Source organism: Nannobrachium achirus (genome assembly GCF_963921795.1).
Source record: "Nannobrachium achirus genome assembly, chromosome: 2".
Classification (NCBI taxonomy): domain Eukaryota; kingdom Metazoa; phylum Chordata; class Actinopteri; order Myctophiformes; family Myctophidae; genus Nannobrachium; species Nannobrachium achirus.
Window position 1 is genome coordinate 34,348,756 of NC_137811.1, and position 26,579 is coordinate 34,375,334.

A 26,579-nucleotide genomic window follows, 5' to 3' on the forward strand; every position below is an offset into this window, starting at 1 on the left:
CAAGGGAACGTCTGCTCCACATTTCCATAGTACAATGTCACGACATGGGGAACCATAATGTCACTGATTCAAAGACTAACACCCTTGGGGTGCATTTTCAATTTATTAGCACAGACGTCTTGCTACTAGCAGGAAGAATGATGATTAAATGTCACACACACACACACACACACACACACACACACACACACACACACACACACACACACACACACACACACACACACACACACACACACACACACACACACACACACACACACACACACACACACACACACACACACACACACACACACACACAGGTTGTCTTGCCACAGGGCACCTTGGCAGTGGATGTTGATGCAGAGGGCTGCGTGTCTCATCAATCACAACACACACACTTAAAGCTTTCCAACCAGGATTTGAATAAGCAGCCTGAAAGTCAGATATCAACTGAAAACCAAAACTGAATATAGTAAATTCATGGATGTGTGGGATATTATTAGTCCCCTATCAGATAGGGTACTGGGAGCCTTAACACTATGCAGATTGTCTTAGACTGTTTCTGTGTGAATGATTGAAGCTGTCAACAACATATTGGCCTCTAGTTTGAGTCAAGTGGTACACTCTGATTATAACTACCCACTACCCAGCAGTGTTTTCTCCGAGTTGCAGACTCCAATTTTGTTTCCGCTTCATCAGCACCTAGATTCCCAAACTTGAAAGCTAAAAGCGCAGCCATAGATGTAGCATTCCTGAATATTGGTTAAAATATGCAAGTTTGAAAAATATTCTGTCCCTCCCCTTTATTTTGTATTTGCACAGTGCATATATATATTATGCACAACCTATTAGTCCATTACCCCCAGTTGTACTGGTTTCACTACTGTAAAGCTCATTGATTCAGATATTAAGATGCCAAAGTCACTGCTCTGTTGCGTTGGTGGCAGTCTAGTTATTACTTTGTGTCTTTCTCCAGAGGCAATCAGTCAGATATTCCTTATTAATGTTCCATTTTGTTCCATCTGCAAAGGGTTATAAATTGATAATCATCTGACTGGAGTTTTATCTAAGCATTGGAAAAAGCAATTTCCTGTTAAATCAGTTCAAATTTACCATTTCTAAATTGTTAAAATGACAAGAGTACTTGGACAAAAACACTGTAAAGGAATTAATTTATGGAACAAGATGGTATATGCTGTATACGTATATAGAGTCAAATAACATCATGGCCTGCATGATTCTTGCTAAAATGTGAAAATCAAGATTTTTTACTCTAGGAATTGATTGTCTTACATCATAATTCTAATTTCTTCTTTTAAAAACATGTTTTTAGTTTTTACCTTTAATGAGGTGTGTGTGTGGTCTGGTGGCTGAGGTTTTGTGATGTAGTGTTTTTGTTCTTTATTGCTAAATCATAGGATGTTATGGTGATGTTTGAGGTTGGTTGTAGAGTGTTAGAGTGTCTTTTTTTAGTATAATAAACACATAATCACTCACCATGAGGATTATTTGTGTGACCATGTTTTTAGCTTGAAAACGTTCTGTCATACACTCCCTGTTCTAGCATATGCTGTCCGAGTAGGCGAATGGTAATCTGTGTTTATGCCTCCATCAACACATGCTGTGCCGGGTTAGTAACAGCAGTGTGACTTAATGGAATCGTTTAATTAGAAATGAGAACACATCGTGCATCCCTAATAGGCCTCATGCGAAGTCGCAGGAATCATAATGTTTCATTGGTGAAACCATACAAAAAAGAAACCACACACGCACACACACACACACACTCTAGTCCTGTGCCCGGGGGTGTGCACAGGATTGAATGTCCCGGGGAGTCTCAGAAGAACCCTGGCCAAGATATGACTTCCGCTTGGTTCCAAGATTTCTAGCGGAAGTGCTGCGTTTAATGGAAGTTGCGGGGAATAAGTTTGCAGGGACACCGCACTGTGAAAAGAATACAACTTCCGCGAATATTCAGCCCCACCTCCTTGAACGGTCTCTGCCTCATATCTTGACCAGGCTTTTCTCTTCGCAGAAAAGTAAGCCTGGCTACGCGAGGCTATCTCAGAAGTAATGTTGGAGAACCCAGAACGGTGCACCTTGGGCAGAATAGTCACCATTGACGTCCAGTTGTGCAATACCCGTATCCGTCTGTCTGTCTGTCTGTGTCCCTTTCATGCCCATGCATTATATGGAGATCTCTTATCTCTGTCTGTCTGGCTCTCTTTTATGCCCATATATGGTGTTCCGTCTCCAGGCCAGTCTGTGATGTCATCTCCAAATGGGCACTGTAGTGATGTCAGTCATCTCCAATTTTGGTCACTTGTTTCATCATGTCAGAGAGACATTATTTGGATATTGTTTCAGCATGTGGCTGTTACCATGGTGGCGACACTGTTTAATATCAGTGATGTCAGCATGCAGACTGTTTCACCCATTTATGCCCATATATGGTCAGTCATTGATGTCAGTCAGTGATGACGGGCATTGTTTCAGCATGCAGCTGTCACCATGGCGGGGACACTGTTTCAGTGACACACACACACACACACACACACACACACACACACACACACACACACACCCACACACACACACACCCACACACACACACACACACACACACACACACACACACACACACACACACACACACACACACCTCAAGAGTGGTTCACAAAAACGATGTGGGCGTAAGGCTGAAGCCATATCGAGCGCTACCCCCCCACCCCCCTCTCCCTCCCGTCGCAAAAAAGGGCATTTCGGCGTGGTGTCAAGAATGCCGTTTAGTGAGAATTCAACTGGCTCTGCAGCCCTAAAGGTTTTCAACTACAACCCAACTTTCACCTTCACAGAGCAACCTTTTAGATGACATACTGTACAGTATATAAATACAGACTTTATACAGGACTGCAGGATATAACATACAAACCCTGTTGGCTGTAAAAATGCCTAGGCATAAAGGATGGGGCAGAGAAAAGGGCAGACAGGTCACTCATAATTAGGTGGATTTAAGTGATTGCCACTGCTGAGTCAAGCTGCCACAGCCTGAATACTGGATCTTGTAGTAGAATGTAAAACAACCCAGTATCCTTCATCGATGACAAAGAGGGACAATGAGGCCTGTGAGTGTGAGGCCAGGCTGACCAGGAAGAGAATGACTCATCATTGCTGTGGGTTGGGACAAGGAACCCTTTCAGTGTCTTAACAGGTACTTCGGAGGAACGCTCAGTGTAGGACTCTCTCCAGACCCCCAAGGACTGAACACAAAAAGATCCATGGTGAACTGAACAAGTATTGAAGGGGTCTGAAAAGCAATTTAAACACAAGAAGAACCTTTCTCTCTGCTCAGGTCCAAAGGGATGTCCTCGGTTTTGCACCGTTCCCTCAAGAGAATGACCTGCCTTGTCTTGCGCTACAGTTAGCGCCCATGGTCAATGGAGGCGTTGTGATAAGGCCTGAAGCACCCAACGTGCACTAAGTGGTGACAGCTCACACATTCTCAAATCTCTCCAGCATGACTCCGACTAAGTCCACACCAGTCTTTGCCCACTAGAAAACATTATCAGGGGTGATAAGATGGTAAAAAGTGAAATCGGCAGGGCTGAAAGAATAACTCATGGCTGGTTGTCACGTGACAGTTGTCAAGACACATTCGGAAAGATTAGTGACGAGTACACTTCAGCTCGCAAGGTATTCTTCAGCCATACAGAAACCACTTGAAGTCTCCATTTTGGTTTCTCTGGATTTCAGTGTTTGCCGTTTACAATTGTATTCCATCCATTGAATGGTTGACAAATGACAAACTTCACAAGCAGCAACTCAGTTCAAGCAGGTTATTCTAAGTTGCTTGTAATCAAGTATGTGCACTTTGTTCTTACTCCACTCCCTCCACTCCCTACTGAGAACCTTTATTGACTAAGGTCATTGAAGACAATTGACATACTGTATTATAACAGCCTGTTGCCCTATAATTCACCCCCCGCCCCCTGTCAGCAGTCTGACTCTCGCTGCACGTTATCATCTTCAAAGCCTGGAACTGTGCCTCGTTGCCAGGTGATCACATTTTCAAAGCTGACAACGAAAGGATGAATAGCACATAAATGATTAGGGGAGAAAACAATTTTACCTCCTCTTTGTCGAGGCGGAGGATGGACAACAAAGGGGCCGTCCTCCCCTTTGTGTCGTTTCCAAAGGCATCATCATTTTTCAGCAATGTTTAACACCCACCAAACATCCTGATGTTCAAAGAAGTGTTTTTTCTTTTCATCTGACAAGAATCACCAGCCCTTTGTATTCAGACTGATGCAGACCTTCCTCCAGTCATAGTGCCATGTAAAAGATGCCCCTAACTTGCATTTGTGAGTCACTGTCCTATTTTTGGATGCAGGTCATTGTGTTCTGCGTCTTTCATACATAAGACCTTTTGCAGTTTAAATGATTAAGAGCCAACTACTTTATTTTAGTGTTAGATCTGCAGTTAAATCTACATAGAGAGAGTGCATTGGTACACACTACACAGACGATTTCTTCACATATTTACATTACTACTGGCCAAGTCAAGTTTAGTTGGTAAAACCAACAGGCCTCATTGTTCCATTTTAAAATGTCAATGTATGAATCACACTGTAGCAAACCATTGGAGTAAAATATTGCATAGCAACATTTGTAAAAAGTAATGTATTATGTATGTTTAATTTATAGATAATATCTGATAGTAAGATCTGTTGTGTTACTCTTTCGGTTAGATTTTATTTTTGTTAAACATGTGCTAGAGTAGAGAAATGTGTGGACAATCATTTAATCAGGGACATTTAGTTCTTAAAAGTTTCAAAAATAAAATGTTATCAGGAGACAAACAGTCCTGCTCAAGGTCTCTTCTTGGATAAAGAGGGAAACAGTGTATTATTTAAGGCATATGAAACACTTACATTGGGGGGTAGATTTTAGCCTATATGTAGCAATATGGGACCTATATTGTGAATATTCTACAAATGTAATTTGCCATGCCAGATGTTATTGCTGGCGGGACAATTCTGGCCCAAGCACTGAACTGCTACCTACAGTACCATTAGAGGGACAAAAAAAAGTGACACAATGACTCCCTTCTGGATCCCAAACTGTGGAAATGAACTATCCTTGTATGAGTTGTGATAGGGAGCCCAATTCAGACCCGTAGAAAGAGAGTTATGACACTTACGTCGACTCCCACTGTAAGCGTGGAAAGCGGGCGTGAAGTCACTATTTAGCCTACTGGATACTGGATACCTGGTTTCATTCTTAACAGACCTCTGACTGCTCGTCCATTGCCATAATAACTGAGGCATCTTTCACCCGCTGCCGCTGGTAAATAGACTAAATCACTTCTTTTTTCCATTTTAACGCATTAGCACATTTAGCGGACCTCTCTACAAGTTAGTCAACATTATTATTTCATGTAATCTGCTTTACTTAATGTGTATCGTTGTAACTGTATGTAACAGCTTATTCCAGCATCAATGCATTCATCAGATGATGATCTATGGGTTATTTTCTAACTAAAGCAGATTACATGAAATAATAATGTTGCCTAACTTGTACAGAGGTCCGCTAAATGCGCTAATGTGTTCAAATTGAAAAAATATGTGATTTAGTCTATTTATCAGCGGCAGCGGGTGAAAAATGCCTCGGTTATAATTGTGGTGGACGAGCAGTCAGAGGTTTGTTAAAAGTGAAACCAGGCTCCCGCGACGCCACTTCCAGTCTGCGGCGATATCAAAGCATGATGCTAATCTCCTGTCTAAAATACCCAATTTAAACAAGCCAAAAGCTTTCTTGTGGTTTTTATCTTTTCAGTTGACTTTGTACCTGTGTGTGAAGTGTACTGTCCTGTACCTTTTCCTAAATCTTCAATCAATCAAACCCATTGCAGTTAGAACTACAGACTCACTCCCAATCTTCCGGTTTAATCATTCTGAAGACTCACCTCTTCAGACCCCACCTTAGCCCACAGCACTTGTAGTATAGAGGAGGATACAGGATTACTGTATGTTTTTACTGAGGGTACCTATCCTAGGGGAAAAGGGACACAGGAGAAGCTGCAAACTCCACACAGAAAGGCCCTTTTGCCAACCCCACGTAGGGAATGATGACACAGAGGAGAGAACACGCCCCCAGCGGGAATCAAACCCAGGACCTTCTAACTGGAACAGCACTACAGACTGCGCCACCATGCCCAGCACTAAAATGTAATTTACATATCATGTTATTGCGACGTCAGTTCGCAGTTACTATCAAAACCTCCACCGGCTGTCAGTCCGTCTGTCTGTCATGTCACACTTTTGCCCCTACTCTTATCTCTGCCATCGTTGGCCCTATTGATGCCAAACTTTGCACACACACACTCCTTGGCTGGCAAATCACAACCTCCGCCCCTGATTTTTCACATGGCCCTCTTCTAGCGCCACCATCAGGCCGATTTTTGCAAAACACATTTTTGGACACTGCTCCTACAGATTTTGGCCTAAAATCACACGAAGCGGTACACAGTATCTCTAAAGTCATGTCATCAACATGGATCTGTCCCATTTCCCATATTCCCTCCTGATTGGCTACGATTGCCATTAGGGAGTTTTACTGGTTACCTACCTTTTTTTTTACATTCCCTTGGTTTTGATTCACATCCATCACTTAGCTGTTAATCAGGCAAGGAGGCCCAATCGTTATTCACTGTAGGAGGGCCTTATCACAGACAGACAATCTAATCTTGTGATCTTGTGTAGAGTTTGAGAGAGGTCTGGGTTGTGGGTACACTGACAGACCTGTGCTTGTGTGCAGTGCACTGCACTGCACAAGATGCCAACAAAGAAAAATAAACCCCACTTTACTCAAACATTACCGGTGTCTCATCTCTTTTATTATCATCTTGGGGAAACCGCCACATTTGTGGCAACATATGGGTATTGCTTCTGGCTCTGTGCTGTGTAAGGGCAAGGCCACTCATGTGATTAAAATTTGAGGATGATCAGATTTTTTTTCCCAGAAATAATCCCCTCCCACAAATCAGTACGGAATATAAAACTAACTGGTATGATATGACATTAATCGCAGACTCCAGAGATAACCTAGTTAGTCATGGGTGGTTTAAAAGTTCTAGGTCAAAACGTAAGGTAGGCTGGTATAACACCAGCATGAGGCTGATTAGAAAGATTTTGGCTTACTGACGACGTGCACAAACGTTTGATGCAGATTGGTCCAGCGGTTTGCGAGATTAGCTCCTCAAACACGGGCACTGGCAGACACACAGACAGACTGAGGCGAAAACATAATCTCCGTCTCTGGCCTGATGGAGACAATTAATAAAAAGAATAAAACATTGTAGACACACTACTGTATATCTGTCTCATTAGCTGTGCGATGGGTGTGGCGTCTTAAAGATATACTGTACTCCCACACAGTCATTAGAGATTGGGACATCACGGCCAGTGTGACTGAGGTAGGGTGAGCCACCTACCTTTGGACTCTATTGTTGAGTCACTATTAGGATATGTGCTCTAGCTACCACTGTATCTGGGTTTGTTTGATTAGCCAGGAGCCAGGAGACGTTTTTCTTTCTCTTCTCTTGCCCCAATTCATTTATTTATATTTCTGAATAGAGCTTTTTAATGCACATATTCATTACAAAGCTTGTTTTCTTTTTCCTTCAGTAATAAATACATTAAGTTTCGAGAATGTTGCTTTCACAATAAATGGTATGAAACATATGATTATTCTGTTCTGGAAGACATGATATTGATGTACAGTAGAGACCCATTGCATTTCTTTATTTTGTGGGATTTTGAAGAGGAGTTGATGTTAGAGATATAACTGTTATATAGAGTTAAATGTTTCATATGTATTAGACAGGTTTAGAGTTTGTGTTGTGTATTGTACTGTTACTGTATGTTGCGGTGCTGAGTATGAATGTTGTTTAGACTCACTCCAGTAGAGTGCTCTAATAAATAAATATGAACATAAACGTATAGTTTCCTATCCTATTACTAGTAGAGTAGCTGCTCTAATAAATAAATATGAACATAAACTTATATTGTTTCCTGTTACTATTAGTTTTATGCCTCATGCTGCTGATACTAATTATGTTTCCCTGCATGGTCTTGGTCACCATCAATCTCAACCCAAGTCATGCATGTTTAAAGTAGATAAAGTCTTTAAGTGAACCACTTAAAACAATCACTACAGTACATAAACAATAGTACAAGACTCACACGGATAAAGGGGTAGTACACCTTTCACAATGATATGGCGTAACACTGTAGAAATACATTATGTGCTTGAATAATTCTGACTAGTAACACATTATTTGATCTGTTCTTTTTATTCAGCAGGCTACGGCCTCAAGGCTTAAAACAACACCACTGATATACAGTAACTGCACAAAACAATACTAAACATGCCACTAAACATAAGCTAAAGATTCAAAACATCAGGGCTGCAGAAAAGTAAAGGACACAGTCATCAGCTTCTGGAAAAGCAAATCTCATTATCCTCCCATTTCTATTCAGTGGAGGAAAAAGGTGGGACTGCTCAATGCAGTCTTACACCAATAAAATAAAATACATTTTTGAACTTGAACTTTGAATTTTTTTTTGCACCTCTACATGGTAGGGTGAAGCGATCTTCCACTGTGATAATTTGTTATGCTAATTAAGTGTTTTGTACATTTGCTCAGTATGTGGTGTGTGTGAACGCCTTTCATGAGAAATACATATTTACAATGGCATTGATGTTTGTGGTCCTTAGACTTCCATTGTACATGAAACCATGTGGCAGTGCATGAATACACTCCTTTTATTTCAAGAACTGGAGTGGAAGTAAAAAAAAAAAACAATGACTCTTGCCAATTCCGTTTTTCTAAAATCTCACTCAATAATGGTTCGGTCTCCTACCTGAACCATTAATGCCTGCCATGTTCACCATGACAAATATTGACCACACTGATAACAGTAGCCTGCCGCCCGACGCTGCAAATTCCTGTGTCAATTTAACTGTGAGACTAAAAATTAATGAACCCTAATCCTTACACATTCATTTCTCCACTCAGGTGTTAAATTAACACTCAATGCTACAACAACAAAAAACTCATGGCCAGTGCACTCTTAAAGGTTTATTTTCCCATGTTAGCTTTGTCAATGTGAAACTTAAGTGACACAGTAAACGCATTGCAGAGTTTTATAGCCACCTATAACCAGGGAAACATCAACTCATGTGCCCCACCTTACATCCCACATACCAATGCAATACATTATCAGGTTTGATGCTGATAGCAGTCTCAAGGCCAATCTTGAACTTGACCCCTGCTGAATGTTTGATAAGGCTATAAACTATCACTGGCATTCTCACCCACCACAATCATCCTTGGCAACAAATTGCGTTTGGAAACAGTGTAGTCTTGTGTGTAGTGTAGTGCGGCAAGCCTCTGTGATCATGCCTAGCTTAATTATTCACATAGTACTATAAATGCAGAATGGGGTCATTTGGATAATTGCTTGTTAACATAAAGCCTTTGATAATGTTTAACTGACATTTATTTTAAATGTGCAGAAATTACTAAAACAAATTATAACTTTGTTTTAACTGTGTGGGCGTCTGGCGAAGCCTAGAACATTTTGGCTGAGTAGTAAGATTACGAGGACTGTACTACGAGAGGGAATCTAATTTCTGTGCACCAATGATCTGCATCACAATTAGAGAAGCTGTAATTAGGGAACTGGTAATATATAGGAACACACTATTAAGATATTGTTAGTGTGATTGTATCCCAGGGCAACAGACTCATGGATTGAAGATTGAAGAGCTTTCCCGCTGGGGAATATTGATTCACGAGTTGCGTTTATGATTGGTCTTGGAGACAGGGGCGTCACAAGGAGGGGAAAAGTGGGACTGAGTTACTAGGGCCCAAAGTGGATTTTATACTTAAGCTATTGAAAAATAGCAGATATACAAGCTGACAGCGCGGCACCGAGTGCCGTGCTGCGAACGTGCAGATCTGCTATTTTTGAAAAGTCATGCAAATGTGTGCAAATCTTTGAATATATTATGTATTTTTTAAGCAAACATTTCTAACTAAAGTTTTGCTTCTGGAGGGTCCCTGGAACTAAATATTTTGAGATGGGGGTCCGTGGCCAAATACATATAATTTTGGGGTCCTTCACATGAAAAGGTTTGAGCACCACTGATATAGAAAGTTAGAAACATAGGTTTTTCAAAAAGAAAAACTATTCAAAGACTTGCACAAATTGTCATGATTTTTCTAAAATAGCAGATCTAAAAGCTCGCAGCGTGGCACGGTGTGAGCTTGTATATCTGCTATTTTTCAATAGTTAAAGTACCCAGGCCAGGGCCCGGGAATTAGGTGTGACACCCCTGGTTGCGTTTATGATTGGTCTTGGAGAGAAGGACCAGGCAGCGAGTACAGGCTGTACACAGACTAATGTGCATCATTGTGCCTGCGGGCTGGTGAGGTGTTCGGTCCAAGAGGATAAATCACATACTGGGCCATTACAGAGAAGTGTAGTGCAGCGCCAGTTAATTACCTACAGAACATTTTCAGCGGCCCAGACAGAAACTGAAGGTCACGATAATCTGCTGCTCCGGACACTCTTTCCCTTTTTATCGTTCATTCACATCTCATTGAAATCCAACGCAGCTTCTTAGACTCTGTATCGTCACCCATCATTCTCATAGCTCTCTTTTTCACACTGTGTCCTTCATATGCCTCTCTCCTGTGAACCCCCCGCATCCAAGATACAGTTAAGCGTCCCACTGGGCTGCAAAATGAGCCAAATCCTCCCTAGCATGGGGACAGGCTGGAGCGCTGCCGCTCAGTCAGGCTCCTGTCGCAGGGAACTGACAAACTGTTGGCCTGGTACCCAAACAAAAGACAGCAGGGGACACACACTGCAGGGCACTGTAGAAAGCATGTTGTATTGGGCAAGAGCAAAGCATTAAGAAACATGGTGAGAAAGAATACAGGGAGGGACTGGAGGCTAAGCAGGATATTGTAGAATAATATTTAGAGTTGGAAGAGTAAAGGACTGAAGAGACTGGGAGAGGAGGACAGTGAAATAACAAGAGAAATCTTGTCTGTCTGTCTGTCTGTCTGTCTGTCTGTCTGTCTGTCTGTCTGTCTGTCTGTCAAGGTTGGGGGATGTTTTCTAAGTCAAGCAAAAACCAACTCATTGGCTAATGATCACCGTATCACAGATTGAACAATTGTGTAGTACTATTAGTTTTGGTAAATGGCTCACAAAATGAGTCAGTCAGTCAATCATTCCACTCTGTTGAAGTAAAACTGTCTGTGACTGAATGTGGAGTGCATCAAACTCGTTTTTCTGCTATACCACTGCTATACCATCAAACTCGTTTTTCTGCTATACCACCAAAATGTGGAAAGCCTTACCGAAGGCCATAAAGGAGTGTGGATCACTAGCATCCTTTAAAATTGCCCTGAAAAACCACTTACAGGCAGCAGCCGTTCGCAACTGGTAAAAAAATGAACCTAGCCCAACCCTACCCTCCCCTGCCCCTTCTTTGTATATGTTACAGTATGTTCAAGAAACCAGTAAAAGTTGTCAAGGAGCACTCGTTTTGACGTTCACCACACACTAATCACCACCAGATGGCGACGTCAGCCACTGCTCTGCCATTCACCAGAGTGTATATAAGAGAGTTACGTCACGCTTTGAACTCGCCGCAGACCGGAAGTGTTTACTCTTTATTTACTAGCCTAGCCTAGCCTAGCCTAGCCATTAGCTCCATTGTAGTCACTTGGACAGGGCGTTTAACGTGCGCTTGCCCAGGCCTTACGGCCTGGGCATAAATATAACGATTGCATTCACCACGGCTTCGTAACTCGCGCGGCCGGCTCTTCGCCCCCGAGCGCCGCACCAAGGTCCGCTGGCCTTCGCGCCGCTTGGGGCTTCGTGGACCCAGGGGGGCCTCGTAACTCGTTTGGGCTTCGTGGATACAGGGGGGCTTCGGTAGCCGCTCGCAGTGTCGTGGACAATAGAGCGGCGCACCGCCTGGAGTACGTTGTTGTGGCGACCGCTTGCTCCGCCCCGTGCCGCACCACGAGTGCTCCGCGTCTCGAATGTGCTGTTTCTCTAATATACTATGACATATATACTGTTTGTTGCAACCGTAGGTCGCATTTACTACCAAAACCTCCACAGGCTGTCTGTCAGTCAGTCCGTCAGTCAGTCAGTCAGTCACACTTTTGCCCTGCTCATATCTCCGCAACCGTTGCCCCCATCCATGCCAAATTTTGCACACACACTCCTTGACTGCCAAACTACAACCTCCAAGGACCCCCGGAGCCCCAGGGACCCCCAGGTCCCTGGGAGACCCCCAGATGTAAAAATGACCAAATGTGCTCACACGTCACACGTCACACTTTTTCCCTGCTTATATCTCCGCACCCGTTGACCCGATCCATGCCAGATTTTACACACACACTCCTTGCCTGCCAAACTACAACCTCCAAGGACCCCCGGAGCCCCAGGGACCCCCATTTTTCACATCTGACCAAATGTGCAAAAATGACCAAATGACCACCCCAACGGGGCTGCTCACGGGGAATTCCCGGGGACCACCGACTCCTGCTGCTCCAGAACGGATGCAAAAGTGGTGGCGCCCCCAGTGGAGGACCCCCTGCCACTGCAGCGCACATAAAATGCCGTAACTCGGGCTAGGAGCGTCCGGGAGAGCCGGGGCCGGTACCTATTCGTCCGCCAAGGCAACGCGGAGACCCCACCCCTCATTTCTCACATGGCCCTATTCTAGCGCCACCTTCAGGCCGATTTTTAAAACACATTTTTGGACACTGCTCCTACAGTTTTTGCCCTAAAATCACGAATATGACTACACAGCATGTCTACACTCATGTCATCAACATGGATCAGGAAGATTTGGGAAAAACACATTTTTGCCCTATTTGTGGAGATAAGCCACCTACGGTCGCTTATCTCCCGATTAGGGAGTCTTACTGGTTTAGACTTACTGTTTTCTTTTTTGTTTTTCTTTACATATCTACTGCATAGTACTGTGTTCTATTTGTCTGTCATTCAATGTTATATGAGATACTTCAATGGTTTCCAGTGGAAATAAGCTTAGTCTTTTCATGGATCTCCTTTTAGTAGACCTTGTACCAGTGAACTGTACCGTCATGAAACTGTACCTTTTCCTATGCAAACTTCTAATAAAGTCTTCAATCAATCAATGTCTTGTCTTCCATGTTTCCAGTTTCAGACTTCCAAACAGGCTCATTCATTACAAAGTGTGTAATCATGGTGTAATCATGTGAATGCTTTGAGTAAAACTCAATAGACTACTCCTCGTTGTCAATAACCTTCTGCTAGCCTGCAGCTGTGCATTGTGTGCGGCATCAATTGTGCCTAGTCATGCGAAACTACAAGGAGTAAGCACAACTCAAATTGATCTCATTACAAAACAGCAGACAGATCTGATGACTTAACCAGTCTACAGGAAGAAAACGTTGGATGACCTGTACACAGTGCATGACTCTACTGATGATCTTAGTTATTAGTCTATCTTATCTGCACAGAGTAAAGCACTATAACACAACATGAACTAATCTTTCCACTGAACACTGTAAGCCTAAGCCATCATCTCTGTGAGTCTGACTCAGTAACATATCAATAATATAGGCTTAGTGTGCATCATGTTAATGGACTGTAGTTCAGAGGATACCCTGATGAGACATACCTTTATTTAGTTTGATGTAGGGACACATCATGTGGTGCATTTAGGTGTAACTTAACTGAAGATGATGAAGATGTTGACAGCACATAGAGACTGCATCACCTGTACTGATACTACCTGTACTAATACAGACTCTATGAGTTAGTTCATTTTGACAGGGCCTAGAGACTACATCACCACAGTACTGAGTTAGTAGAGAGACTACAGTTAATGTTGACAGCACCTACTACAGCTGAGACTAGAAAGTATAAATGCTATTGAGTTATCGCATGTTTTGACAGCAACTATACAGACGGACTACATCACCTCACTGACTGTACTACTGAGTTAGTAATTTCATGTGGTGGCTTCACCTGTAGACAAGAAGACTAAACTAGCATTTCCTGATGTCTGGTGGCCGTCACCGCAGGGCTTGTGCAACAATACTCACCTAATTTCATTAGGGAGGCCAGCAGTACCCATAACGAGATCTCGAACGGCGTCTGTATGTGGTGGTAATCGATTGAGAGGACGGGGAAGGACTTTTTGGTGACGTTGTGATGTCCTCGTCCGTGTTCTTCGTCCATTAGGCCGTGGCCATCGAAGGGGGGCTTCTGGTGGGTGGTGTGGTCCGGAGAGCTGGCAGCCCCGAGGGGCAGGACCGTGCCCTGCAGGAACAAAAGCACCAGCAGCACGAGCAGCCCCCGTTCAGGTAAAGTGTGGAGGAAACCCCGACAAACTCTCTTCGAAGAAGGCATGGTGACGACGTTTGACGTGCAAGTCGCCTGCTGCTCGCTCGGTATAACGTATGCTGGCAAACAGTCAAGCAGCCCGGTCCAAGGAAGTTTGACTGTAAACTTACTTGTGTAATGTAAGTTAATAACTAACTAGGTTAACCTGTATGAGGTTATTCTGAAACCGAAACAAATAATATCCATTTGTTTATTGTTCGTCACCGCGGCCAGGTGAACGTTTCGTTACTTTATCGCACAAGAAGCAGGGCCGTTTCTCTCTGGGAGGAAAAAGCAGGAAACGAATCCTCACAACGCAGCGAGCACGGTGCTTTATCCAGCTCAGCAGCACTATGTAAAACAAAAGCCCTATAAACAAAGCCCTATAAATAAAACTTAATTCCTCGAAAAGTTGACAAGAGGAAGAAAGTTGACAAGAGGAAGGATCTTGTCATTGATTGAGTGAATGCCCTCCTTGTCCGTGAAAAGGTGTCATTGTGGTGGAAGCTGCTGGCGAGCAGAAGGACAACACTGGCATCTCCTCCTCGGCTCCTCTCCTCTCCCCTCCTCCCGACTGCCCTGCTGCTGGAAAAGTCGTCCACGATACGAGTCCTGCAGCCAGACGGGGCTCATCACACGTTGACCTTGAGATATGGACTGAAAGAAGCGGTCGCGTTGCATTTTTTAAGAAGTGTCCCATTCATTCAACTTTGAGTTGTCATGTCCCTCCGCGAATGCCGCATTTTCATCATTTCCCGTCCCCTGTCACAGACAACGCCGTATGTATGTTGTTGGCTGAGCACTGACCTGCTCAGCACTCAGAGCTGTAGTGTAGCCTAGGCTATTCATTCACACACCAACAGCTTGACTGAGTGGCGTGCTCCCTCCCGCATGCAGCAGTGATGTACATCAGCTAAATACACACTGCTGCCTGACACAACCTTCATATAAAGCACGCCCTTTCACGGATGATATGTAAATGTGAGGAGGAGAGGGATGGAGGACTGAGAAGGAATGGGTGGGGGCGGGTGGCCTCACTATAGTGACACCTATTGGAGAGGAGGCTGACGGTGATCTATGGTGGAACTTGAACTTGGAAGAAGTAGCCTACTTTTTCTTTTCTTTTTTTTTTTTTTACTTATGTAAAAGTAACAATAGCCTAGTGTAAAAAAAGACTTTGTTCCACTAGTAAAAGCCCTGCCGTCATTAACCACATAAGCCAGTGGTTTTCAACACTTTGTTTTCATATCAAGGTCCATTAGGCTATTTATTCAGCATTTGAGCCACGGTCCACTGTTTGATGAGATTCAGCCTCTCAGAACCAAAATGTTGTCTTTGGATAGATAATATCAAAAATATCTGATCTACAAGATCACAACAAGTCACAACGCATCGTTGTGAGCTTTTAGATCTGCCATTTTCAAAATTATTGATTATTTCTGATCACGTGCAAGCACTGACATTTTTACAATTGAGCTAATAGATCCTGCCTGCTTGCTCAGGGGATAAGTTGAATCTTGACCATCAGGTAAAAATTCATGTCATATCTTGTCAGGAACCAAGATTAATGCCACACTTGGAACCCCATTCTAAAATTGCTACTGATGTTTGCTCAATGCTCAGCAGTTTCTTCTTGGATGGATCATGTTGTTCCTGGAGTGTGGCAGGCTGGCAGCCATGGCCATGACCTAGAAAATGATGTCAAACCTGCAACTCAGATAGAATTCAAGAAAATTATAGTTGTAACCGGAAGAATGGGCAGTGGTGGGCAGAGGTTTTATAGTGATTTTATAAATGGGGGAGGGGGAATTCATAATCATTTTAATTACATTTAAGGTCTAATCTTTTTTTTTTTTTTTTTACAATTGCTACAAAACATGTGGATAGCCAATCATTTAGGGCCTTGCCTTGCCTCAATCCTCCTCGCTCCGAACGGAGCATATAGGGCTTCTACGATTTGCTTCCAGGCGACATGATCTCGGCTTTTCCTCTTGGCTTCTCCCCAGGTGATGTTTGCCTGGCGTTGCCAGCCTCTATCACACACTTCGTTTTGGGAAGAGAGTCTGGGATTTCAGGAAGAGTTTTCATTTCTGGGGTTTGCCCCAAACCACTTGCCCCAAGCCTACAGAAACTACGTGCCCCAAGCATACAACCCTGATTGGCCAACCCTTGAAGCTGGTTGAGGAAATAGAATCTCAATGGATCGGTTCCAGACCGTACTACAACACCATACTGCCAGGGGGTGTTGTTGTGTTCGGTCTGGTTTATTAACTAGGCAAAGGTGATGTTGATCTTCTGCAGTTTGTTATTGGTGGTTCTTCGCCATGAGTTTTTGGGCCTTTCTGCCTCTCGCACCATGGGGGTTCCAGTCAAGAGCCCAGATTCAGATTCAGATTCAGATTCAGATTACTTTATTAACCATTGTGTAATACACATAGGAATTTGCTTTGGCATACTACATTTTTGACACGTAGTCACCACAGCAGCCATGGGTGCGGCGCTATCTTGGAGAACCTGCGCAACAATTCAGGGCGGTCAAGCGACCGCCTTCGTTGAGAGCAAGTTCAGTTCCATTGTGGTGTTTGACTCCGGCTTCCTCAGTGTGTGTCCAATCCACTTCCATTTTCTTTAGTCAGGGACCCACAAGCCCAAAAGCTCAAGGAATAGGGTTGAACCTGTGATGTCTTGCCGTTCTTTTTATTTCAGTTTTATCTATTAGTTTGGTCATTAATGTCCACAGAATGAGAGGTCTGCTCTGCCGGAAACATCACAAAAAGAAGTTATGGCCATTTGTATATTCACTGTCCCGTGGACCTTAATGACCAAACTAATAGATAAAACTGAAATAAAAAGTACGGCAAGACATCACAGGTCATCTCACATTCTGGGTGAGTGGGTCCTTTTTTCAAAAGGGGCCACATTAAAAAAATATTAAAACACCTAAGGGCCGACTATATCTCCTGACAAAATGTACACATACATATGCATCGCAATTAAAAATGTATTTAACTATCATCATCAATATTTAATATCAGTGGTCTTTTGGTTGTGTGCTCTGAACAACACACAAATAAGAAATAACTCAGCTGACTCTGATGAAGATGCTCTAGCGTCGAAACTTTAGTCTTTTCTCTTTATGCTGGCACCTGAATAAAAGGTCAAAACTGTCTGAGCTGCTCCAGTGTCTCTCTCCTCTGCAAGAAATAATTCACATTACCAAATGTAACCAGACGTGTAAGGTAAACATACAACAAAATAGCCTTTCTTTGATCCAAAACAACAAACCAAAGACTACACTAAATAATAAATACACCAATCTGCACCAAGTGAAATTACAATTCTAGTCTCCCTGACCGACAGAAAAACTGGAGAAAAGATTAATCAAAATAAAGGGCAGCACAGCCCTACCAGAAGCTTCCCATGTCTATAGAGCATCGCAGCGGAAGTGGATTCCTGGGGTCACTTAATATTCCCCATTCATTTTCGCCATAGACTTTTACAAAAATATTTATAACAATTATGTTAAGCCTCGAACCAAGCCATCCAGGATGGAGGTGAATCATGACCATATAACCTTTGATCCTATGTGAAAACATATTTTAATATTACATTATTTGATATACTACATTTAATAACTACCCTTTGTTTAGCGATTTTCAAAATGTTCTTTTCATAGAAAAAAAGGTTATATGGTCATGATTCACCTCCATCCTGGATGGCTTGGTTCGAGGCTTAACATAATTGTTATAAATATTTTTGTAAAAGTCTATGGCGAAAATGAATGGGGAATATTAAGTGACCCCAGGAATCCACTTCCGCTGCGATGCTCTATACTTAAGCACACAGCATTGAAAAAAGGTGTCACGCACTGTCACGCACATGGGCTTTATATTTATGACATCAGGGATCTCCATATATGGGCATAAAAGGGACAAGGACGGAATTAATTTGCAACATCATTGTGATGTCTGAACAGGTCAGGTATTTCCTTCTGCTGAGCTGGGATGAGGTGATGTCAGAGCAGGTCAGCCATAGTGTGATGTCATTGTGATGTCAGAAGAATGACATACTCAGAAGAGTGACAAGCTCAGAAGAGTGACTCAGAAGAGTGACAGGCTCAGAAGAGTGACAGACAGGATCTGGAGGCTTTAGCTAGCGACCTACGGTCACAATAAATGAATACATATATTCATATTTTATTATGTTAATCTCAGTCTGAAAGGTAACTAAAGGAAGGTATCATTTGACTTCCAGTGAATTAGAAGCGTAAAGTAGAAGAAATAATTATTTTAGTGAAGTACAAGTACCTTACTTGAGTAAAGGTACTTAAAGGGATATTTCACTTTAAAAAAAACTGTTGGACATTTTATCGTCTAATCAGGCTTTTATGAACACCCTGGAGAGTTTTTAAGTTGCTTGATTCAGTATTTAGATATTTGATGTAAATGTCCTCCTAATACGTGAGCTGGCCACGTTTTTTCGAAAACCTTTTTACTTTTATTCTTAATAATTCTTTGGGAAAATGGAAAAAAATTAAATACAATAAAGCTTTATTAAAAATAAATGTTATTCCTATTGAATAATGAGTTTTTGGGCCTTCCTCTGCTTCTCGCACCATGGGGGTTCCAGTCAAGAGCCCACCTTGTGGTGTTTGACTCCGGCTTCCTCAGTGTGTGTCCAATCCACTTCCATTTTCTTCTTTTTATGGTCGTTTCTAGTTCTTCCTGTTCTGTCCTTCTCCACATCTCCTTGTTGGTAATTTTCATCAATCATTTAGGGCAGGGGTGTCCAAACCTTTTTCAAAATGGGCCACATTAAAAAAATATTAAAACACCTAAGGGCCGACTACATATCTCCTGACAAAATGTACTTTTGGTCAGACCATAACAAAGTCACATACATATGCATCGCAATTAAAAATGTATTTAACTATCATCATCAATATTTAATATCAATGGTCTTTTGGTTGTGTGCTCTGAACAACAACTTTTTTCATTTATTTGTAATAATTCTTTGGGAAAATGGAAAAAATTCAATACAATACAACTTTATTAAAAATAAATGAAAAAAGTTATCGAAAAAAACACGGCCAGCTCACGTATTAGGAGTCACCAGAAAAAAGAAAAGGTGTTTTTGATGAATCCATCATGGTTAAATGATAGGAGGATGGCCTGGTAACATTTACATCAAATATCTAAATACTGAATCAAGCAACTTAAAAACTGTCCAGAGTATTCATAAAAGCAAAGTATAGTGAAATATCCCTTTAATTACTTTCCACTCACTGCAACTTTGAGGATATGAAATACTGTTGTCCTCTTAGACTAGACAGCAGCAAACACAAATAGCCTAACCGTTAGTATATTTCTAATAATCATTTTACTGTGGTGGTTTGAAATTATAGTAGCAGGAAATACTGTTGTTGAGGACCTATTTCCAACCAAATAGCTGTAATTGCCTATATGGCACTCAACAATTAGGCGTAGACCAGTTAAACAGGAATGATAGACCTGTGGTAGGGTGCTGCAGACACATAGACTGATTATAGTTTGGTCTCCAAACAGCTAATAAGGACCAGAAGAGAGCAATGAGGACACTATGTTTCCATGGAATAACAAAGGCATAATTTATTGAATTAAGTTGTTGACAGTATGCTGCTCTAGAGGACAGAGGATAGAGGACAGAGTGCATTAATAAGTTATGTTGAATCTTAATAACCCTGTCCTGTGTGTGCACACAGACCACACACAATCACACTGGCATGGGTCCCAGCTCGCCAGCGCTCTATCCACTATGTTATAGGATCTCTCTCTCTCTCTCTCTCTCTCTCTCTCTCTCTCTCTCTCTCTCTCTCTCTCTCTCTGTCTCTCTGTCTCTCTCGCCCACTGATTGAAATTCATATTCGATTAAGGTGCAGTGGATATATTGCTGACAGGAGGGCTGTTTGGAATCAATCCATTTATGAAAATTACATTATCTCTGTCACATGCCTTGCTGGTTCTTTTATGCAACACAGTGCACCATCCTATAGTTTAGCCCTAGGGTCCAATTTGTAGTTTGGGAAGCTGACTAAGTTCAGCCCAGGTTCAGCTTTGTAAAACACTAGAAGGTCGGCCGGCTACGCCGGCCTCCCCTCTAGGTCGCCGCGTTGCATCTATAGGAGTAGATATTCGTCGAAAACAAACCCCTGAGGTACAGGGTGGCTTTGATCAGATTCCATTGCAATTGGGCAGTTTATGTTGCTGTTACAATTAAACAGCACAACATGCACCAACAACCAGTTGTGAGTCAGGCACCAAAAGGCCTTGGGTTAGGGTTAGGGTTTGATGCGTAGACTGTATGTGGACTGGAATCCTGCTTTATTTTCCCTTGCTGCTTTCTTTAGCCACTGCTTGCAGCTATATTTGATTGTTGCACATTTGTCTGTGTTTGTTGGTATGTAAAAGGCACACATACTAATGTCGACATTGTAGAAGCTAACAACACTGCCGTGGAGTTCTATATCTGTGTTTATCAATCTATGTATGTATCTATCTACTATATTATAATATATGCTATATACTACCAGTAAGACGGCCTAAGGGCAAGCTAAGGATTATTATCATTAATTAAGCTATTTATTTATTTATGTATTTATTGGTGGTACATTTATTATGGAGAGAAGTGACTGTTATGCCTCTGCTCTTTCTGTGTGTGTAATGGCCAAATATGTTTTTTTTTTTGAGAAAAAAAGGTTTTTGAGAAAAAAAAAGTTTTTTGAGAAAAAAAAAGTTTTTTGAGAAAAAAAATTCTTTTGAGAAAAAAAAAATTTTTGAGAAAAAAAAATTAAGAAAAAAAAATTTTTTGAGAAAAAGAAATTGAGAAAAAAAAAATTTTTGAGAAAAAAAAAATTGGAAAAAAAAAGGTTTTGAAAAAAATAAAAAATAAAACGTATTGGTGATGCGATGGCATCCGGTCCCATAGCTGGGAATACGAGCCAATCACCGGTCACCATGGCAACGGGGGGCCAATGATAGAGTTATGGGCGGTATTATTCCCTACGTTCTCCTCCCTACTCCCTACGTTCTCCTCCCTACCGTTGAGTTGTGGGATGCGGCTTTTGCTCAATTCGGGCCGCTCACATCTAGAGTCCACGCCCGCTTCTTTACTAAAAAACTATTTAAAAAAAAAAAAAAAAGTTTATTGAAAAAAAAAACTTAAAAAAAAAAAAAAAAAAAGTAAAAAAATAAAAATTTAAAATTTAAAAAATAAATAAAAATAAAATAAAACATTTTTTTTGGGGGGGGAACTATTGTGGCGGAACTATTGTGGCGCAGCGCACGTTTCCGGTCGGACATATTTGACCGCCGGACGCACTTCCGGTTAAGAACTCCGTGTGCCACGTGATCAGTCCTAGCCAAGTGGTGTATACGGATGTTACTGCGATTGAGGTGAAAGAGAAAAGTGGAAAGTTGTGAGCTAACTATTAGCTATTTTTGTGTGTGTGTGTGTGTGTGTGTGTGTGTGTGTGTGTGTGTGTGTGTGTGTGTGTGTGTGTGTGTGTGTGTGTTCTGGCTACGCCCCCCTCGGTTGAAATTGGATCCGCCGGTCCCATAGCTGGGAATACGAGCCAATGGACGGCGGTCACCATGGCAACGGGGGGCCAATGATAGAGTTATGGGCGGTATTCCCTACGTCCCAACTCCCTACCGTTGAGTTGAAGTTGAATTGAAGTGGATGCAAAGTGGGCGTGAATGGGCTTGGAAGTGGGATGCGGCTTTTGCTCAATTGTATATATAAGAAGATGTGGGAGCAGTCACATTCAGCGCTATATACATACTGTAAATGCATAGCCGTACATCTCTCTTAATCCGCTCTGTTGTGGCAAGCTCTGGGTGCCAGAGTTTTGCTGCAAGAACGCAGATTACTACAACATGATTCCAAATGCCATCAAATACTTTGAGAAAATAATAGGAGACACAGTTCTGTGGTTGGTGGATATGATGCAAATTACTCCGGAGGACCGAGTTAAACACATGTCTGGTATCTTGTTTATTCTGAGACTTTCTTATGGCAAATCCACCATGCCTTTCAAGGGCACATGAACCCAGTGGCCCATGTGGGTCAATGTTCCATCAAACATTTTGATCAAAGATAAATCAGGCCAAAAATAAATCCTAAAGAAAGGACTGTAGCATTCTTGGCAGGAAGTTAAGTGTGTTTCTTTTTTTTAGACATAGCTGTTCCTATCAATTTTCTCTAGAGTCACGCAAACAGCATTTTCATTGGACCCAAGACGGAACAACGAAGCAGATTTTTGTTGCGTGTGTGGTGGAGGATAGAAACGATTGTTTTTTTTAATTTTTTCTTGGATTTATTTTTTGCCATTTTATGCTTCATTTCAGAAATAGCAAGGGCAAGCGAGACTGGATGGGTTCGGATTCAAACCCGGTTCCTCAAAAAGAATATTGTCTGTGCTCTCTGAGCCACCAGGCACTGGTTGATGATTGCTTTTCATATTAAAACTGGACACTGGTACCATTTCAGGTCATAAAAATGCCCATGGGATAGAGCAGTGGTTCTCAACCTGTGGGTCAGGACCACCAGGGGGGTCCCCAAAAATAGATCATTAACTTAAAGCAATATTCAGTGATTGTTTTTCATTCAAATAAAAATCAAGTCGGCACATTTCCCAATAGGTTACCTAATTAGAATGTGCGGTGACCATATAAGGACTTCCACCATGTGCAACATTGTTTTCTCACTCAACAGAAAACAAACCAAAATAAAGTTTAAGTCTATAGAGGTTATCTGCGCATTTCTAAAGTGACAATTTAAGGACTTTTTAATACCTAAAATGACAAATTAAGCATTGGCCAAATTGTCAAATATTAGAGGCAGAAATTGTGAAAATAGCCGATCTACATGCTCACAACACAACGCTCACAATAGAACCATGTTATACAAAATGTCATTACTCAACTCTTAGTGCCGTCAGGGTGAGGGGGTCCCCAGTTAAAATACGATTAATTTGGGGGTCTGAAAAGGTTGAGAACCACTGGGATAGAGCACTGTCTCCTCCACCAGTTCTTTCCCATAGGGTATGTGACAACTTTGAAGTTGCTGTTTTTCCGTCATTCTGCCCATGGCCCACTCATTGTTTCCACAAACCACAAACTGTGGAACATAACAAGTCAATTATTGTCAAGTAGCACTTTAACCTGCAGAGGAAAAGCTTTAAATCCCACAGATTCAGTTTGAAATAAAAAAGGGAAGAATTGGCAAATTGTGTGGTTCAACATGTTTTGCTGCATATGTTTATTATGAGTTTCAATTGGAAGAGGTGACTCAGTACCAAAGCCCCCCCCCCCCCCCCCCCCCCCCCCCCACACACACACACACACACACACACACACATGCACAAACACAAACCAACAAATAAAATGTTAAACAGGTCAACCACCTCAAACGCAAAGCTGGCTTTATTTATCTTGTCATACTTTATACTTGGCCTGATGGAAGTGCATACTAAGTTCCATCTAATAAGAGCTGCATGTGCTGCTCTGTCTATGTTACCACCATCCCTGGCAGTCCTGATCGTACAGGACTTGCGCTTTAGAGGCTGTCTGCTGTGCTGACGGCTTCCTGGCCATGCTGCGTCACTCTGGCTCTTCATTAGTGGCTAGCCACAGGATCCCACAGCGCCTGTCCTTTCTCAGGCTAGTAATGATGACCCACCAGGGCCCTAGTGACAAGACAGGGTAAAAAACAAATGATGTCAAGACTGCCACCTCGCCACCGCCTTCTGACATGAGCTCTGCTGGTGCTGATGTCCTCTGACAGGATGTCTGCCGGACCGGGACAGAAGCAAAAATATTTTGCCCATTCTAATTGTAGTCTACCACCGCACAGTGATGGTTATTTGTGGTCAATTCTGACATAGATGAGGTCTGAAACATTTTGGAAAAGGTCTAGTTCTTGAAACCTCTCTCTATCTTATACTAATTTGAACCAGATTTATCATTTATTGCAAACACATGGAAATACACTTATGCATGGTACTGATGGCTCCACTCTTCTTTGTTTTAAGATTTGTTTTTGGGCTTTTATGCCTTTATTGGATAGAACAGTAGACTGACAGGAAATGGGGGGAGAGACGGGGACTCGGGGAGTGACATACAGCAAAGGTCGTCCAGATCGGGAATCGAACCAGCAACACCGTCAGGCAACAATGCCTATGTGGTATGCGCCTGGACCAGTAGGCCAGCAGCTCCACTCTTAAGCTCCCTGCCAAGCAGCATGCTACGCAGTAGGGAGCACAATGCAGAAAACCCACCGTGGGTGTACAAAGCAACGCAATGAAATCCGGCTTAACCTTTGCGTCACCGAGTCTTGAGTGGTGGAGATAAAGCTTTGCCAGCGGTGTGTGGCATATGGCGATATATGGTGTGGCAGGGCTCAGTAGTAGCATAATTATTTAAATGAACCAACTTGTGCGAGTAGGCTGTGATTTATGTGTGACTGTCTGACTGACTAGAATTGCTGGAAACAGGCTTTCAGCTGATTACAGCAGTGGCGCATGCCTTGCATGTCCTGCATGATTTCATGCTTTCATTTGTTGCAAAACCTTACACTCATACAGTAAAACACAAAATGCTGTAGATCCCTGCATTTTTAAAATGTGTTCACTCTAAGAGCTAAATTAACAGTGTTTTACTGTACACCTGTACATTGAACCATTTTAATGCCACTGCTCTGACTCATGCCAAATAACATCATGGGTAATAAGCATACATCAGTTCTTGGAGAGAGCTGGGTATATCATTTGCATAATCTTAGGTTATAGCAAAGACGTACTTCAATAATTATGGCCATATGTAGTCATGGCTGGCCAAGGGCCCACATGCTGACCCATGTAACAAGACGTGCGTAATTAATTGACAGCTTTTACTCTGTAGGGCGTAGAGAGTATCATCATTGTTGGGCCGAAAACTTGTTTCTCCATATTTCATCGTCTTTTCATAAATGAATGCCCTGTTTTATACTTGGTTGAATAACAGTGTCATGCAACAGCAGCAGAAGAACGGTTTGGGAGGGACATACAGGGTTTTCATTATTATAACAGCTACTATGCTTTCTGGAGCCTGTTCTAGTTGACAGTGAAATCTGCTGCAGCCACTTCCCTGCTAAGGGAGTGTGAATTGACATGTAACACAGCATGGAGAAATGTCACGTATAGTTGGGTGCCCTTTTCCCACAGGAGTGAGGGGTAGTCCATTCCAGTAGAGTTTTGAGTGAAATCCCTTATAAATCTGCAATGGAGCCAATGTTACGTGCGTGTGTGTGTGTGTGTTATTATGTATTAATTCATGCGTTCGTAATCTGACAGGGATGTGATGTGACATATAGAGCTCAGCTCTCAGCCCTTGAGGTGTATGTATGGTTTCAGGGGGTGTAGGCCTTAGCCACCCACTATACCATATCTCAATAGCTCATTATTTTTCCTATCACAGCCAGGCATATCAGTTACAGTTCTATTTGGCTAAAGCTGCCAAGACCTATCTCAGTACAGCGCAAACCAGTGTTGCAAAAAGAAATGCTGAGCCATGTTAAACAACTGAGAATAAGACGACATTTACATTTAAACCTCCAGAGTGTGAGCATGTTAGTTTAGCGTCACGAGATTTGGGATTCATTTGTTTACAAAACAACAGTGAAGGTCAGCACCCACCACCTCTCCACTGTGTAATCTGACAATTTGTCTGTCTGTCTGTCTGTCTGTCTGTCTGTCTGTCTGTCTGTCTGTCTGTCTGTCTGTCTGTCTGTCTGTCTGTCCCTTTCTGTTTTTCTACTCCTAGTACCGCCAAACAAAAGCTGACTCATGATCCAGCACCACCTCCAAAACTCAACCAGATGTCAGTGCTTTGAGATGAAGAGTTTCTGTGTGTGCTTCCCTTTGCCTGAAGGTGGAGCCCTCATCCCAGGCACATCACTGTTATACAGCAGGAGGGTAATATCTCTCTCTCTCTCTCTCTCTCTCTCTCTCTCTCTCTCTCTCTCTCTCTCTCTCTCTCTCTCTCTCTCTGTGTCCATTCCACTTTCAAGTTACTTTCATCTGACTTTCAGTTGAGCAACTAAATGCCGTAT

At 42.3% G+C, this 26,579-nt stretch overlaps 1 protein-coding gene across 2 annotated transcripts in view; it reads right to left on the minus strand.

Annotated features, from left to right (window-relative positions):
* Nucleotides 1-15,302, minus strand: part of slc9a1a (solute carrier family 9 member A1a) — a 60,083-nt gene extending 44,781 nt beyond the window's left edge. For both annotated transcript variants that reach the window (XM_080750011.1, XM_080750010.1), the window contains exon 1: nucleotides 14,174-15,302. In XM_080750011.1, coding sequence (XP_080606137.1) covers nucleotides 14,174-14,480 — 307 coding nt within the window. In that variant the 5' untranslated portion in view covers nucleotides 14,481-15,302. The remainder of the gene's footprint in view (nucleotides 1-14,173) is intronic.
* Nucleotides 15,303-26,579: the final 11,277 nt, after the last annotated feature.